We start from the raw sequence: 16,174 nt of genomic DNA on the forward strand, positions 1-16,174 counted from the left end.
GTTAGAAACTTGTAAGGTGACGTAGCTCAGAAGTGGTGAAGCAGGGACCCACACTCAGTTCTGGCTGGCTACTAACCCCAGGCATCCTCCAGGGATCTTACTCATTAGGCCACACTGCCTAACACCCCCTCGGGGTCACAGAGATTCTTCGTTTGACCAAACTGTATTCAGGATCCTCTGAACCTTCCCCCTGGGCCCATCTGTGCCCTTCCTTGTAAAAGTCTGTTTAACCAGAACCCCCCACCCTCAGTATCGGATCGCTCTTGATATCTAATGGGGTTTCTCATCCTCCCCGATCACCCACTGATGTCTGGTCATCCTCATCTACCTTCAGCAAGAATCCTGTTAGGTTTGTTTAACCAAAGCTGCCTTTCCCCCCCGATATTTCTTCCTCGTAATTTTGCATCTGCTGGCCCATGATGGCTATAAATTCCCACTTGCCCAAGCTGGACTCCCAGTTGGGCCCAGTCTTTCTCCTCCACTACAAAATTCATTGCAGTAGTCCCTATATCTATTGCGATGGCCCCTTTCCCTTGAATAAAGCCTTACTGTGCTTTAACAAGTGTCACTGGATTTTTTTTTTTTTTTTTCTTTAGCAGAGGAAGTGAAGATACTGCTGGGGTTTAGCTCTGAAAAAGTAGAGAGCCTCTTCTTCATTTCCATTGAAGACTGTTAGCAGCTTTTGATGGACCAGGAAAACCTAAGTGCCCAGCTGTCATTTCTTAAGGATTTTTGAAGAAATCCCTGAAAGCTGAATCCTTTTGTAAAGCGAAAAAACAGCCCCCAATCCACCAATTTGCAAACCCATATTAAGGCCTCCAGATTGGGTTTACTTGCAATAAACTCGGTTATTCCTCTGCCATCCAACAGGGGGCATCCTTTAACTAATTTTTTTTAAAAAACACAAGTGGTTGCTGAGTGGGTGTGCCCAACAGAATGAGAGAAGAAACAGCAAAAATAAAATAAAAAAAAAAAAACAGCAACAAAACAAGTAAAGTTTTAAAACTCCGTGAAAAGCTCAGAAAAGAATGAAAACGGGTGGCGGAAAACCAACCAATTCGACTTCACGATTTTTGGCTAAAAGGTAGCAGCGTCGTGCCGGTCTCCTGACCTGGCCGCATTTTTTAGCGCCAACCCACTTCGGTTTCATACGTTGCACATAATTATTTTTAGTTGAGGTTTGGTCCTTTTCGCTTCCACATTTCCCAATTCCTAAGCGGGTGCCTGCGGCACTGCGGGGGCCCCGGGAGTTGGGGTGTCGGTTTACACGTAGTGTTCGGTACACAAGCCATCAGAGATCCACCCACTTGCCTTTCCCGCTGCGCTCGGGACTGGAGAACTGGAGAGATCTGCCTTCTCTCCCCCCTCCCTCCTCCTCCACCCCGTCCGCCTCCCCCTGCGGAGCGGCGCGCCCGGAGCCCCAGCGCAGACTCGGCTCAACTCCGTTTGCTGGAACTTGCTTTCCGCCCAGGAAGAGCCATGCTTCGGGTGATAGTGGAATCTGCCAGCAATATCCCTAAAACGAAATTTGGAAAACCGGATCCTATCGTGTCTGTGGTTTTCAAGGGTAAGGGAACTTTTCTTCTTTTCCTCAGGTCCTGTTGTGGAATGGGGGGAAGTCTCGTGGGTCACACTCTTTGACACTCTGCGTTTAATCGACTGATAAAGCGAAGCCTCTCTGGCTTTTGCTCGTGTGTTACCTGCGCGCAGGTGAGGGGAGAGGACCGGTTTCCCCGGAAGGCATTTCATTTTCCCCCAGGGTTTTGAGAGTCATCCAATGACCGGATGTTTTAACTCTACTGATGTGATTTCTGTAAGCCTGTATAGGGAAAAATTTGTTGATCCCCAAGTTTTAAGTCTCAGAAAGGCCTGCGTTGGTTCAAAGTAAGTTTGGGCAGTCTTGTTGCATGTTTATTGTCTCTGCTTTCCAGACGTGGGTCACAGAGGAAAAAGTGCAGATACGTTGTTCCAGGTACCATTACTCCATAAAACAGCTCACTCGCTGCCTCTTCCTCACCAGACTTCTGGGAGCTGGGGTGAAGTTATTATTTCGGATTAGTTTGTTTTCATGTTGTTTTGTGCCGTCTTGTCATTGTTCTTCATCTCTCCAAACTTGGAGAGTGTGTGTTCCATAGCTTTTAAATTGCTCACAGAGGAAAGAGCTCTGAACAAAGCAAGCCTGTGGTTTGGGCATCTACTTCGGTCTTGCTGGAATAACCTGGGGCAAGTGACCTCATTTCTCTGGATGTCCGTTCTCTTTTCTGTAAAAACAGTGAGGAGGGTTTAGATTAGATCATCTTTACAAGGCCTACTGTAATTCCAGAAGTTTATTCTTTTATGACACTGGATTGCCGTGGAAGGGGACAGGAGTGGCTAGTGTGATGGCTTACTCGCAGGCCTTGGAGATCCCAGTTTGGGCCAGGGTGATGTGCCTCATCTGAGTTTAGGAGCTTTATCATTTTCTGTTCATCCAAGGTCACTGGTAAGATTGCCAGCTCACTTCTTGGCAGGAGGGATGAGAGCCCAAGGGAAAGACAGAGAAAGTAGGAGCCTTGCTGGGCACAGGGCTCCTGACCACGCCTCTGACCACACCTCAAACCTTTCTCTCTTCCTCCAGGAACCAACTACTTCTCCCTTCCAGTTTCTGGTTTATCTCTGCCTTTCTCCTTTCTTTTGTCTATTTTATCTCTCTATTTCTCTTCTCAAACCTATCTCTGTAAGGATGAGCAAGAAAACGAGAGAAATGAAACCCAAAGCTGTTGAATGGTTATTTAGTTAAAAAAAAAAAAAAAAAAAGGAGAAAAAAAAAGATTAGAGAGTAGGGGCGCCTGGGTGGCTCAGTGGGTTAAAGCCTCTGCCTTCGGCTCAGGTCATGATCTCGGGGTCCTGGGATCGAGCCCCGCATCAGGCTCTCTGCTCGGGGTGGGGGGGGGAACCTGCTTCCCCCTCCCTCTCTGGCTGCCTCTCTGTCTATTTGTGATCTCTGTCAAATAAATAATAAAATCTTAAAAAAAAAAAAAAGATTAGAGGGTAAAAGTTCAGTTCTTAAAAGACAACGTGATTTGAAAAACGGGTTGGTGAATATCACACAGTCATGTTACGACAATGTTCCCTTGCACGTATTCGTTGCTTTTAAGTCTTTTGTTTTTCCTTGAAGTGATTGCATAATAGGGACATAACATGAAAAGTCTGTACGTTCACCATTGACACGTAAAGACATGAAAAATATATTGGGTGCACCCTGGTGATTTCATTATTTGGGGCAAGTCCTACAGATTATAGCGGAATTAGAATTTAACACTGGACTGAAATCTGACTTACATTTTGTCTTCAATGTATATGCAGCATTGGTCAAAACTTTTAATTGACTACAAATATGCCTGAGGCTATCAACATAAGCACTCCGTGGAACGTGGAAAACGTCAGTTAAATTGGGCAAATGTAGTCTCTCCAGTTATATTTACTAGATCATTTAAACTTGAATCTCTCTTCCAGTCTCCTCTGGTTGTGCAAATTGGTTGGTGAAGTCAGTCATTCATTCATCTGACAAGCAACCTGACAGCAGAAACAATTCTGAGCTCAGAGTAGGAAGGCCCCGCCTCTGGCTGATAGTTCCTAAATGACCCAGATTTACCACCCAGGCCTCCAGTTTCTGAGCTGTGGAATGATGGGAACTGATCTCCCTGAGGTTCCTTCTGGCTGTCAAATCCTGTCATTTTATAGTTGCATGTATTGCTCTCACCAAGATGTGGAGTACTGGAGCTGATACTGTAAGAGAAATGGCCTATTTCTTCCTCTCAACCTCTTTCATAGTTTTACACAGTGGTGAAGGCAAACGCTTTCCAGGTGTTCCTCTAGTTTTGATACTGTGTGTAACTAAGTAACATTAAGGACTGACACAACTAAGGATGCTTCTTATGATGGTATGTCCATCCGAGGGAGTGGGGATGCGCGTCACAGTGTGGTGGTGGTTGTGGGGAGTGTGGAGAGTAACAGGTAAAAGGCCCTAAGAGAAGATCAAGGAAAGCCCCCATGTTTACTGAAAATGCTGACCTTGAATACATAAAATGGCAAGGTCGGGCCAAAAACCAATTCTCCTCCACCTCCCAGATTGTAGGAAGAATGTCCCAATGATGGATGTTAAGGGTGACGACTGTATAGACCCCGAGATCCCGTGGGACTGTAGTTCCCCTGTAGTAGGGAATGTGCTGCACTGCCAGCCACATGGTTTAGCCTTGACCTCAGTCGTTTGTGTTCCAGCCTGTCCTGAGGTTGACAACAGAACCTCTTAGGACCTGGTAGGAGCCAGGAGGATTTAGGAGTTACTAGAGTCGCTGCTGAGAGAATGTCGTGGATGTTTCTCAGTGCAAGAGTAGACAATGAAAACCATGAAGTTTATTTGATTTTTCACATTGTTGGGGTGCACCAGCTTCTGGAAGCTACTCTGAATCTTAAGGCCAGAGCACCTGCAAGCCAGAGGAGGCCATCCTCTCTTGAGTTCCATGCAGACAGCCAGGCTCTGAAGCTGAATTGGGCTGAGATGCCTGCGACTTCTCTCATCTCCAAGACTTCATGATTCCCCCAACATAACAGGCTTAAAATTTGTTTTAAAATAATATTTAAGACATTATTAATAAGAAAATAACACAAGGTAAAAACAAAACAAACCACCCGGAAGGGATTATATGACTCAAAAGTAAAAATCCTCCCCACATTCCTCCTGTTCTTTCTTTCTGTCCCCCCTTATTACCTATGAATAACGAGTCAGAACAGGTTGATTTGAATTCTTCTTCACTTTCTGTTATCGACATGTAAGTTGTTGCAACAACTCCCTGTTAGCCGTGTTCCTGCTGCAGTGGACGCTCTTACAGTGCAGTCTTGGTGAATGTGTGCATTTCTGAAGGACAGATTATCTTTTTTGTTTTTGTTGCCTTTTTGTGTTGTGGCATTGTTTTCTGTTTTTTTTTTAAATTTTTTTCTCTTAAAGATGGTTTTGCTGCTTATTGCCATAGATTTCCATTTTCCCTCTAGCTCATCTCTTGCTTGGGTGTCAAATCTCTTAGCAGTAGATTGGCTGAGAGGAAATTTTTTTTGCAGTCCTTAATATTGCTATGCTTTTACAACACGACGACATTGTGTTCGTATGAAACATCTAGCTCCTAGGTGTGTAATTGTTGCAACAATACATTTTTCTCATTCTTTCCTTATGATATTGTCCATTTCATTAGCCAGAATTTTCTGTTCTGGTCTTGTGTAGATCATTGCCTTGTGAAGTAGCTATTATTCCGGTGGCCACCAAATAATTGTCACATTATTACCTATTTTTTGGATACCTGTTATTTCATTTGGACATGTTTTTGGAGTGAAATCCTAGATATTTCTAGGACCTCCTTTCAAAAAGCTTATCAACTTTGTAGTCTTAATGAAACCACTTGAGCTCTCTGAGAACCCTTTCTTTTTCCTCTTTTGAAAAATGGAGTTTTAATGGCTTATCCAAAGGGGATTAGATCTGTAGAGAAACCCCAAGGCTGGGATATATGCAATAGAGACTTTTCTGACTATTTTAAGCAAAAAGCAGTTTGCTATTTGAAAATTTACAGTTAAAATTTTAAAAAATAACTTTTTAAAGAAGCAGAAAAGCTATGAAATTCCATTTAAGAAGGATGAAGCATGATGGGAGAAAGATCCAGTGGGTCTCATTCACTGTCATCTGTGAAGGCACCTGGGGAGCAGCCCACATGGTGACTTGATTTACCCAGATACACCATGGGACTAGCGGAGAAGATTCCCACAAGCTCAATTGACAATTCCGCCGTGCTGGTGCTCCCACAGAATTACGTTTAAAAAACACTCAAGAAAGCAGAAGTGTTAATCTACTGAGTCATTTCCCTCACTTCCGGGAGTACAGAGCTTGGAAAATCACTACCTAAGGAAAGTGGCCACACTTTATTGAATGAAGCATGGGAACTCTCAGAGGTATACTTCCTAAAGGCAGGTTTTACAGGCTTTCAGTCATTTACAAAACCACAATGCCTTTTAAAAAACGGATTAAATGGTTTGTTTTTCTTCCCCTCTCCCACAACATCTCTTACTTGCACACATGCCCTCAAGGCATGCCCAAAGTTGCTGGTATTTGCTGGTTTGGGTTTGCTGGTGAATTTCTCCATCCCCATGGGATTTCGCCCTGCCAGAAAGAAATGAGATTTTTATATCCTCTGCAACTCCTAGCATATCACCGATGTTGAATATACATTTTAGATGTTGACCACGAAAGCAAGAGCCGGCAGGAGATTTGAGACAGCTTAGTGCAATAAAGTCATTGATTCTTGGTCCTGAAAGGGACTATCAGAAGTCTGCCAATCTCCCTTCTTTCAGGAAGAATTAAACTTAATATTCCCTAAGGTGCTTTGTGGATGAAGCTTGGCAAAGGGTCACTTCACTTCACACATTTCTTTTTTTTTTTTTTAAGGCTTATTTATTTAAGTAAGCTCTACACCCAACGTGGGGCTCAAACTCATGACCCTGAGATTAAAGACTCACATGCTCTTCTAACTGAGCCAGCCAGGTGCCCTCTACATTCCCGAACACTGAGCATCATCAGTTCCTAGCACGTGTTACCCAGGGGCAAATTGGTGTTATAGTACTTTTTGCATTCTTGATGCTGCAGGGAAAATGTGAAGTTGATGAGATTTTATGGTGAGAATTCATAGATGAACTGTTCATTGGCCTATAATACATAATGCATATGCCATGACATGGCAGTGATTGCTTATCCTTGGTGTAATTTCTGTTGAACAACTGTCCTTTTGAGTAGGGGTGTGCTGTGAGTGGCTCTGAACATTCAGGAACAGCTGTGTGGACAACTGGCACCTTCAGCTTTATTAGCTAACTTAGCATTAGGTGTTTGGTTGCAAAGACTATTGGGCATTAGGGTGCAAAGGCCCTGGGCTTTGGAGCTGGAGAGGCCTGAATAAAAATCCCATTTCCCGTCCTTTACTTCCTTTGTGTTCATGGGCAAATGAATTAAGATTTTTGGTTTCGGTGTTCTTTTTTTTTTCTTTAATTAACAGATAATGTATTATTTGTTTTAGGGTTACAGGTCTGTGATTCCTCAGTCTTACACAATTCACAGCCCTCACCATAGCACATACCCTCCCCAGTGTCCATCACCCAGCCAGCCTGTCCCTCCCACCTGCCTCCTCTCCAGCAACCCTCAGTTTGTTTCCTGAGATTAGGAGTTTCTTATGGTTTCTCTTCCTCTCTGGTTTCATCTTGTTCCATTTTTCCCTCTCTTCCCCTATGATCCTCTGTCTGGTTTCTCAAATTCCTTCTATCAGTGAGATCATAAGATACCAGCTTCAGTGTTCTTAATAACATCTTTACCTGACAGGGTTGTTTGAGGATTAAATGAATATACATGTGAAATTGCACATGGGAACCCCTCAACTTCTCTTCCTATTCGATAACATTTGCTTTTATGAAGATCTACAAGCACCAGACAGTATGTGAGGGGTAAGTCTAGAAAAATATACATAATATGTTTTGGTCTCCTAGGCCTAGGAAATCAACTTGTTAGAACACAGGAACGAGATACAAACCAGAACAAATGTATGGAATTACAATGTATGAGCAGACAGAAGAGGAATAAGCTTTGTGGGGAAGTCTCCCTTGAGTCGGTCTTAAAGGTTGAGGAAACGGGACAGAAGTAACGAGAAGGAAGACATGCCAGGCTTCAGAACAGCGCAGAAAGTTCTGGGAGCCATGGGCTTGTGTGGTGAGGTTGACAGAGGGTAATCCAGTGTGGTTAGGGATTGTGTTTTACTCATAATGCAGTGAGGAAATGCTAGGCAGCATTGCGAAGGACAGATGAGTACTAGAGAGGGTGATTAAAGCGCAGGTTGAGGCGAATGCTTTCCCGGGGCAGAGGCCATTCATCCCAGGGCCAAAATGAGAAGTAAGGAAGTAGGGCGCCAGGGTGGCTCTGTGGGTTAAGCCTCTGCCTTCGGCTCAGGTCATGATCTCGGGGTCCTGGGATCGAGTTCCGCATCGGACTCTCTCCCCAGCGGGGAGCCTGCTTCTCCCTCTCTCTCTGCCTGCCTCTCTGCCTACTTGTGCTCTCTCTCTCTGTGTCAAATAAATAAATAAAATCTTAAAAAAAAAAAGAAAGAAAAGAAAAAGAAGGAAGGAACTAACATAAAAGATACTGAGAAAGCAATCTGACTGAATTAAATGAGTACCAAAACCACACTGGTCAGGCTCATGGGCGCCCCCTTCCTCACACTCTTCTGTGAAGTGGGAAAGTGGGACTCCCTCTGCCCACCGCCCCTGCCCCCACCCCCACCCCGCCGCTGGGGTGTTCACCCTGCCGGTGAGCACAGGGCTGGGTGGGGCGCCTCCGCAGGAGGCCAGCATAAGCACTGGAGCTAGAGAGACAAGAAAGGCATAGAAATAGAAAGTGACAGGGAAGACGAATTTAACTGTTTTCCCAGAGGCCAGTGGGAAGCTAACCAAACTGAGCTGTGGGTTCATTCACCTAAGGTTCTTCTCTGCCTACCCGGTTGGCCTGCCTGAAAGATAACACCATGGCCAACAGCTGCTTATGCAAGCAACACACACCCGCAAGCTTGCTCAAATAAAATGTAGTTTTGTCTTTTTGGTTTTTTCCCCCAAAGCTAAAGAGAAATCTCTCAGAATCGAAATGATGGGCTTCACAGGAGCCAGAATTGTGTCAATCAGGGTGGCGTTCACTCTCGCTCCCCCAGGGACCATGGGAGCTCATGCCTCTCTTCCTCCCTGCACATGACATCCATTTTCTCTCTGCACAGTGGCTGCCTTATGGAGCCTCGTACTCCTCCTTCTCTGCAATTGGCCCTGTGCACGGGGCTTTGAGTTATTATGGAGGTGACTTGGTCCAGATTCTCTGTCTCCTACAGCCTCGGTGTCTCTTCTTTGAGAGAGAGACGCAGCTGGCTCAGTTTTGGTCAGGTGTTCGCCCCTGGTCTAATCAGCCGTGCCGAGGGACACAGACACCCCAGACAGGTATCCCAGATGCCCCTACTACACAAGCTGAGCTTTTTGGCCTAGACCCTGAACTACCTGGCCCACCTCCCTCCCGCTGGGGCATTGTCTGCTTTGCCATCCTCTGCCCAACCCCACTCCATCCCCTAAAAGAACCTCTTTCTTTTTGTAATCAGCACAATACATGTAAAGCGATGAGCTTTGGACTGGGCAGACTAAGTTTCACTCTTGGGTATGTCATTAGGAACTAAATATATTTGATCAACTATATTTCTGAGCAATTATTTCTTTATAAAATGAGGAGAATGATACATACCTCACAGGAACATTGTAAGGATCAACAATGATAAAATATTTACAACACTATCATAGTGTCTGGCACATGACACAGATCTTTCTTGACTTATGTTGGGGTTACATCGCAATAAACCCATCGTAAGTTAAAAATGCATTCAATACACCTCACCTGCAGAACATCATAGCGGAGCCGAGCCCACCTTGAACATACTTAAAACACTTACATTAGCTTACATCATCTGGACAAAAATCATCTACCACAAGGCCTGTTTCATAATCAGGTATCGAATATCTTGTGTAATTTATTGAATACTGTACTGAAAGTGAAAAACAGAATGGCCGTCTGGGTGCAGAATGGTTGTGAGTGTGTCAGTCGTGTGCCCTTGTGATTGTGTGGGTGATTGGCAGCTGTTCTCCCTGCCCCTGCCGCAGCACCAGGGAGTATCACACAGCAGAGCGCTAGCCCAGGAAAACATCCATATTCAAATTTCAGAGTACATTTCCATTGAACGCAGATGGCTTTTGCACCATCATAAAGTTGAAAAATTAAGTTGTACCATCTCAAGGTAGGGACCATCTGTAGTTGTGTGGCAAACACTCGCTGCCTCTGCTTTCTATGTCCCCATTCCTTCTCCCACTGCTGGGGACTCCTGGGGACCATCTGAGGGGTGGCCCAGGCTTAGATGAAGAAATGGGTTGCTCGGCAGCTGTGGTGTGCAAGCAGGTGGAAGGCAGAGCCAAGGTCCGATTCTCTGAGAGCGAGTTGTGACTTCTTGACCAGGCACGTGATTGGTTCTTTATTGTTGCTATTGTTTTAACTGTAGTTAACTGTATGTAGCATAAACATTACCACTGTAACCGTTTTTAACTATACAGTTTAGTAGCATTAAGTACATTCCTGCCCTTGTACTGTCATCATCATCTTTAGTCCCCAGAACTTTTTTGTCTTCCCAAACTGAAACTCTGTACTCATTAAATAACAATTCCTCACCTCCCCACCCCACCCCACCCACCCCACCCCCAGCCCCTGGCAGCTATCATTCTGTTTTCTGTCTCTGTGAACTTGACTATCTGGGGACCTCATTTGAATGAAATTATTCGTTATTTGTCCATTTGTGGCTGGCTTATTTCACTGGGCCCAAGGTCCTCAGGGTTCCTCCGTGTCGTAGCAGGTGTGAGAACATTTCCTCCTGGTAAGGCCACATTTTGTTTATCCGTTCCTCCATCAATAGCTCTGAACACGGGGGTACAAATACCCCCTGAGTTCCTGCTGTCAATTCTTTGGGGCATAAAGCCCAACATGGAATCTCCGGGTCATGCGGTAAGTCTGTGTTTAAGATTTTGAGCCACCACGACACTGTTTTCCATACTGACAGCATGATTTTACTAACATTCCCACCAGCCGTGTACAGGGTTCCAATTTCTCCGCATCCTCGCCAAACACTTATTTTCTGGTTTTGTTTTAATTTTTAATTAATTTTTTTTTAATTTTTGTTTTAATTCCATGATGGTCATCCTAATGGGTGTAAACATAGTAGATTCTCTCCGTTGACTTGGATTGTCAACTCACGCTTACCTCAGGAACTCAGAGGGAGGCTCTCTGCAGGGTAGGCGGCAGCCGCAATGGCCAGCAGCAAGGCAAGCCCTTCTGTGATGAGAGGGTGCCCAGCAGCAGCCTGAGAGAGGCTGATGGCCTGTTGGCAGTGGAGCCCTGGCCCTGTGATGTCTGTGTGGCCGAGGTCATGCCAAGAGCTATAGCAGTGCTGAAGGCAGGTGGGCAGTAGCCTTGGTCCCCTGCAGTGCCAGGCCTCCTGGTTGGTCTGGGCTCCCCAGGGCAGGGCTGGAGCCAGAGGTCCTCACAGGATCCCTCCATATTTGTCTCTCCAGCATCCTGTACTCCTTCGTGGCTCCTGTCAGAACACACAGTTATGTATTTGCCGGCTTAGTTGATTCTGTCGGCCTCCTCCATCGGACAGTAAGCTTCACGAGGTCGGGGACTATCTCTTTCCCCAGCACCTAACTTAGTGCTTGGCAGGTACCAGATGAGCAGTAAGTAGTTATTGAATCAATGACTCCAGCTCCTCTCCCGATTCACCCTGGGCACGTTACCAGACCAAAGGAGGTCCCCTCCGTCGAGAGTTACAGACAAAGACTACACCATGTGGAGTTGCCTCTCAGTGTCATCTGCATCCATACAAATAAGGAGATCATGGGAATAATTCCAATGGCATGGGAGGCTCCTTTTATTAGGGATTGGGATGACTATTCGGAGGGGGTTTTAAGGTTAGAGTGAAGCTGAGGTAACTGTCTGTACTTCCTGGTTCATCTGCGTGCAGATCCTCAAACGTTTCTCTTCTGTTTCAGCAATTCGTTCCTTAGCTTCTAAAGATGAAATTGACAGGTAGAAACTTTGGGGGGTTTCCTGAGTTCCGGAAGTCAGTCCTGAGTTCAGGGGGTCATTCAGGGGTCAGGGGGTGAATTCAGGGGTCAAGGAGTCTCACCGGTGACAGTTATGGTCTCACAGGCCAGAGGGACCAGATGGGACCATATGGAACAAGATCCCTCTGCCCACAAACTACAGAACTGATCTTGAGTCCTTAAGACTTCAGAGTTTCCACAGGCTGTTTAGGATCCATTAAGCTGCACCACAAAGGAAGCTGGAAGGCAGAGGAGCCCCAGCCAACCTCTGACCGTCATAGGAGGGCTTTGGTCTTATTAATGGCAAGGAACTTCTCTGAATCTCAGTTTTCCCAGCTGATAAGTGGGTATAAGACCTACTTCTAAAAGTTGTAAAAGTCAAACAAGATGATGTATTTAAGGTACTTGGACTAAAAATGGGTGTTTACTGGGGGCACCTGGCTGACTTAGTTGGAAGAATGTGCAACTCTTGGTCTTGGGATTGTGAGTTTGAGCTCCACATTGGGTGTAAGATTATGAAAAAAAAAAAAACCTTAAAAAAATAGATGTTTACTCTGCACATCTCTTGAAGTTTGGCTCTCTTTGCATGTGGCAAAGTAAAAAATCAGTGGTCTAGGGGCACCTGGGTGGCTCAGTGGTTTAAAGCCTCTGCCTTCAGCTCAGGTCATGATCCCAGGGTCCTGGGATCAAGCCCAACATCGGGCTCTCTGCTCAGCGGGAAGCCTGCTTCCTCCTCTCTCTCTGCCTGCTTGTGATCTCTGTCTGTCAAATAAGTAAATAAAATCTTAAAAAAAAAAAGTCAGTGGTCTAAGTTAGGGACTAAGGAAGTAAGAAGTTTCCAAATCAAGTGAGGACAGCTGATGCCAGACTTTTATGCTCTCCTTTCCCAAGGTGAAGCTATGAATCCAGAAACCCAGTCTAGGTAGGGTGCATATTTTGTCAAAACAGCTAGTCCATGTGGTGGTGATAATAAGACAGGGTTTTACTCATTTTTACTTACTTCATTTGGCAGTCACTTATTTGTGTGCTCCACAATTTAGATCAGAGCTCTCTCTTAAAACATTGTAGGATGGTGGAGATGTTCGAGATCTGCCCTGTATGCGATGGTAGCCACAAGCCACATGTGGCTGCTGAACGCTGAAATGTGGCCAGTATGACTGAAGGAACTGAGTTTTTAATATCTTCTAGTTTTCATTGATTTAGATGTACACTGCTGCATGTGGTTATTACACAGCACAGAGCAGGAGGACAGCCACAGCCATGAGGAGTCCAGGACTTCCTCTCACTCACTGCTCAGCATCTCTGTGCCTCAGTTGTCCCATTACAAAATAGGCACGTTAACAGTCCCCACCTCAGAGGGTAGTTGTGACGACCAGCATGAGTAAATAGAAAGCACATATGTAGGAAATGCTGTAAGCGTTCGTTGCTGCTTAGGTCTTCCGGAGACTCTGACTTGGGGGTCAGGGGTGCAGATGGCCTGAGTACCAACCACTTGCTATATCACCATGCCATTTATTAAACCCTGGCACTATGCCCACACCTGTGCCTGTTGCCTTATTTAATCCTCATGGGCATTTTTAGGGAATAGGTCTTATGATCATCTTCATTTTACACTTGGAGAAACTGAGGCAGGGACCAGTCCGATTCAGCTCAGCCTGTCTGATTCCAGAGTCTCCACGTGCATTCCCTGAGGTCAGCACGGGTAAGGAGGTAACACCCAACCTCTGCCCAGAACAACCAAGTCAGATTATGCTCTCTTTCTGCTGTGAGTGGATCGAGTCGCTCAGCGTTGGGGGGTCACGGGGACCCAGGCTGAGAGAGGAAGAACATGTACCAGGAACACAAGAACTTAAAAAAGAAAAGGAAAAAAAAAAAGAAAAACAAAACGCAGTCTTCCAGGGGTGAGTTTCCACTGGGTAATGAAAGCCTTTATGACTTGCCGTGACTCAGAAGCTCAGAGCTGACATCGCTCAGTGGTGAATCATTCCTCTGGTAATCGAGTCGGAGCCATTTTATTAGCGGAGACTGAAACTCTAACATACTGCATGAAAAACATTAAAGCTCTAATATTTGAGTGGCGGGGGGGGGGGTCTCCATTATCTCACCTCTGTGTTCCCTCCGGTTTATTACCTTCATCATCTTTTCCATCCCCATAGCACAACTTACAAATTTTTTAAAAAAAATCCTTTTCCTTATCTCCTTCATGATTAAAAAGTTTTAAAAATTCTTTTTGCTTATCTCTCTTCCTGATCGGAGGTCCCTGTCTCCCTCCCTTCTCTCATTTGCTGTTAATGTCTCCCTGCTGCTTCTCTCAAGCAGTCAACCAATTGTGAAGCAAATTGTGAAATTCATTCAACAAATTTTGATCAGGAGTGGACTCTGCCAGGCTGTGCGCTCAGCCCTGCAGTGATATCAGGTCAGGAACCAGCGAGACTTGTCCGTGCCCGCATGCAGATTGCCATCCAGCTGTCAACCCACCGAGGGTTCCATGAATTCAGAGTTCACCGAGTTTAAATTCCTGGAAAGCTTGAACTTTAAAAAAAAAAATTCATTATTCGCAGATTATATTGATGATGAGAGCTAGTAAGTGCACCAAGTGCTTCATATATATATTTATTCACTTAATTCTCATGAAAAATGAAGTCCCTCTTATTACAGTTGAAGTCCCTCTTTTTGTGGGATTGGGGTGGGCAGGGTGCCTTGGTCAGGGTCCCGCAGCAGGTATCAGGCAGAGCTGGGACACACCTGCCCACTGCTGGGATTGGAATGCCTCCGTGTGGGGGCTGGGCCTCAGCCACAGGTACTTTCGTCCCACCTAGGGTAATGCACACACACAGGCTCAGGGCTCAGACCCCTGTGGCTGACATCCAGGCTCTATCTCCTTCCCATTGTATTTCCTTGGGCAAATTCAGCCCTGGGGACATCTAGCCAGAGCAATGCCAGGGCCTGGGCCGTTGGTATTTGTGGACCTGACACCTTTGGCCTCAGAGGCCTCGTCCAGGGCTCCAAATGTCCTCTGGTTTGTCCCAGTGGGACGGACACGTTAGGATGCCTTCCCCTGTGTGACATGGCTTGAGGAAGGGGCCTCCCTCCAGGGCACTTACAGTACGAAAAGCCCTTTCCTGGGCTTGATCATTTGTCCTTCACAACAAGTCTGGTGGGGGCCCAGGGCACGGATTGTTTAGACTCATTTATCAGATGAGAAGATAGAGCTTCAGGGAGGTCAGGAGCAGCCAGAGCTGGGCAGCCAGGACGAGGCGAGGAGAGGATAGAACCCCAGTCCTGAGAGGAAGATCCGTGCCTTTTCCCACTGCTATGCACGTGTCTGGCTTTCTCTGTGCTTGACATCTCTCCTCGTTAAGTCTGCTTGCCATCCCCATCCTGGACACTCCCGGTTCCCCACTCTGCCTCATACCTGCGGCAGCTGAGCAGCCGAGCTTGCTAAAGAACCCCAAGGTCAAAGCCATCCCCAGTATAGGCAGGAGGATTGGGGACGGTGGATAAACCGCTGGTGATGGCAAAAATCCCACTGGAAGAGATTATTTACTGTGGGACACCAGGATCCGAGGCTCAGCGTAGTTCAGCTAGAAGTTCCTTGCTTAGAAGGGATGGAATTGTTTTATCAAGATTTTGACTCAGTGCTTTGTGCTGATTTTCAGAATTGTTTTCTGGGACTATTTCATTTTCTGTTGGTACTATCTCTTGGAATCAGGGAGGCCAGTGGAATGGATCCTCTTCATGTTGTATGTTGGAGGTAGTTTATGATTCTGATTCTGATCCAACACAAAGCGGTGTCCCCCGTGTCCTCGACACTCTTAGAGTTCTCGTCTGATTCTCAATGCAGCCGGGCAGGGTGGGTTTCTTCATCCTCTTCTGTCCTTCTGGAGCTGTAGGAACTTTCTATCTCCTCAGCTGGAGGTGAATTTGTCAAATACCAGCCTTTGTTCATTCTCTAGCGAATTGTCCCAGAAACATACCAGGCAGAGGAAGGAGAGGTTAAAAGGCTAGGAGCCAGAAAGCCGGCATTCAAATTCTGGCTTTGTTTCCTATTAGGAGGTGACCTTGAACAAGCTACTTAGTTTTACTGCGCCTCAAAATCAGAATCATAATAGTGACCATAACATGAGATAGTGAACAGTAACATAGACCAAGCCCTCAGAAGAGTGCCTGGAATACTGTGAGCCCTCTGAATGGTAGCTCTTATTCCTGAATATTAGGTACCAATACTTATTAATGAAGAAATGTCGATAAAGGATTGGAAAATGGGCTCAAAGTCACACAGTTGGGAAATGGGGGAAACGTAGCAGGTCACCAGCATCCTCAGCCCTCGGTGGAGGTTAAGAGCACAGGTTTGGAAATGAGATGGATGTGGGGACGCAGCTCCGCTCTGCCACTTACTGGCTGTGTGATCCTGGGCAAGTCACCTCACATCACTGAAACC

The 16,174-nt window shown here is 45.8% G+C and overlaps 1 protein-coding gene across 1 annotated transcript in view; it reads left to right on the plus strand.

The window, feature by feature from the left end:
• The first annotated feature begins 1,428 nt into the window (after positions 1 to 1,428).
• Positions 1,429 to 16,174, plus strand: part of MYOF (myoferlin) — a 156,140-nt gene continuing 141,394 nt past the window's right edge. Inside the window, exon 1 of the mRNA XM_080822325.1 lies at positions 1,429 to 1,567. Within this exon, the coding sequence (XP_080678451.1) occupies positions 1,480 to 1,567 (88 nt within the window). The 5' untranslated portion in view covers positions 1,429 to 1,479. The remainder of the gene's footprint in view (positions 1,568 to 16,174) is intronic.

This window comes from Martes martes, assembly GCF_963455335.1.
Source record: "Martes martes genome assembly, chromosome: 14".
NCBI classification, from domain to species: domain Eukaryota; kingdom Metazoa; phylum Chordata; class Mammalia; order Carnivora; family Mustelidae; genus Martes; species Martes martes.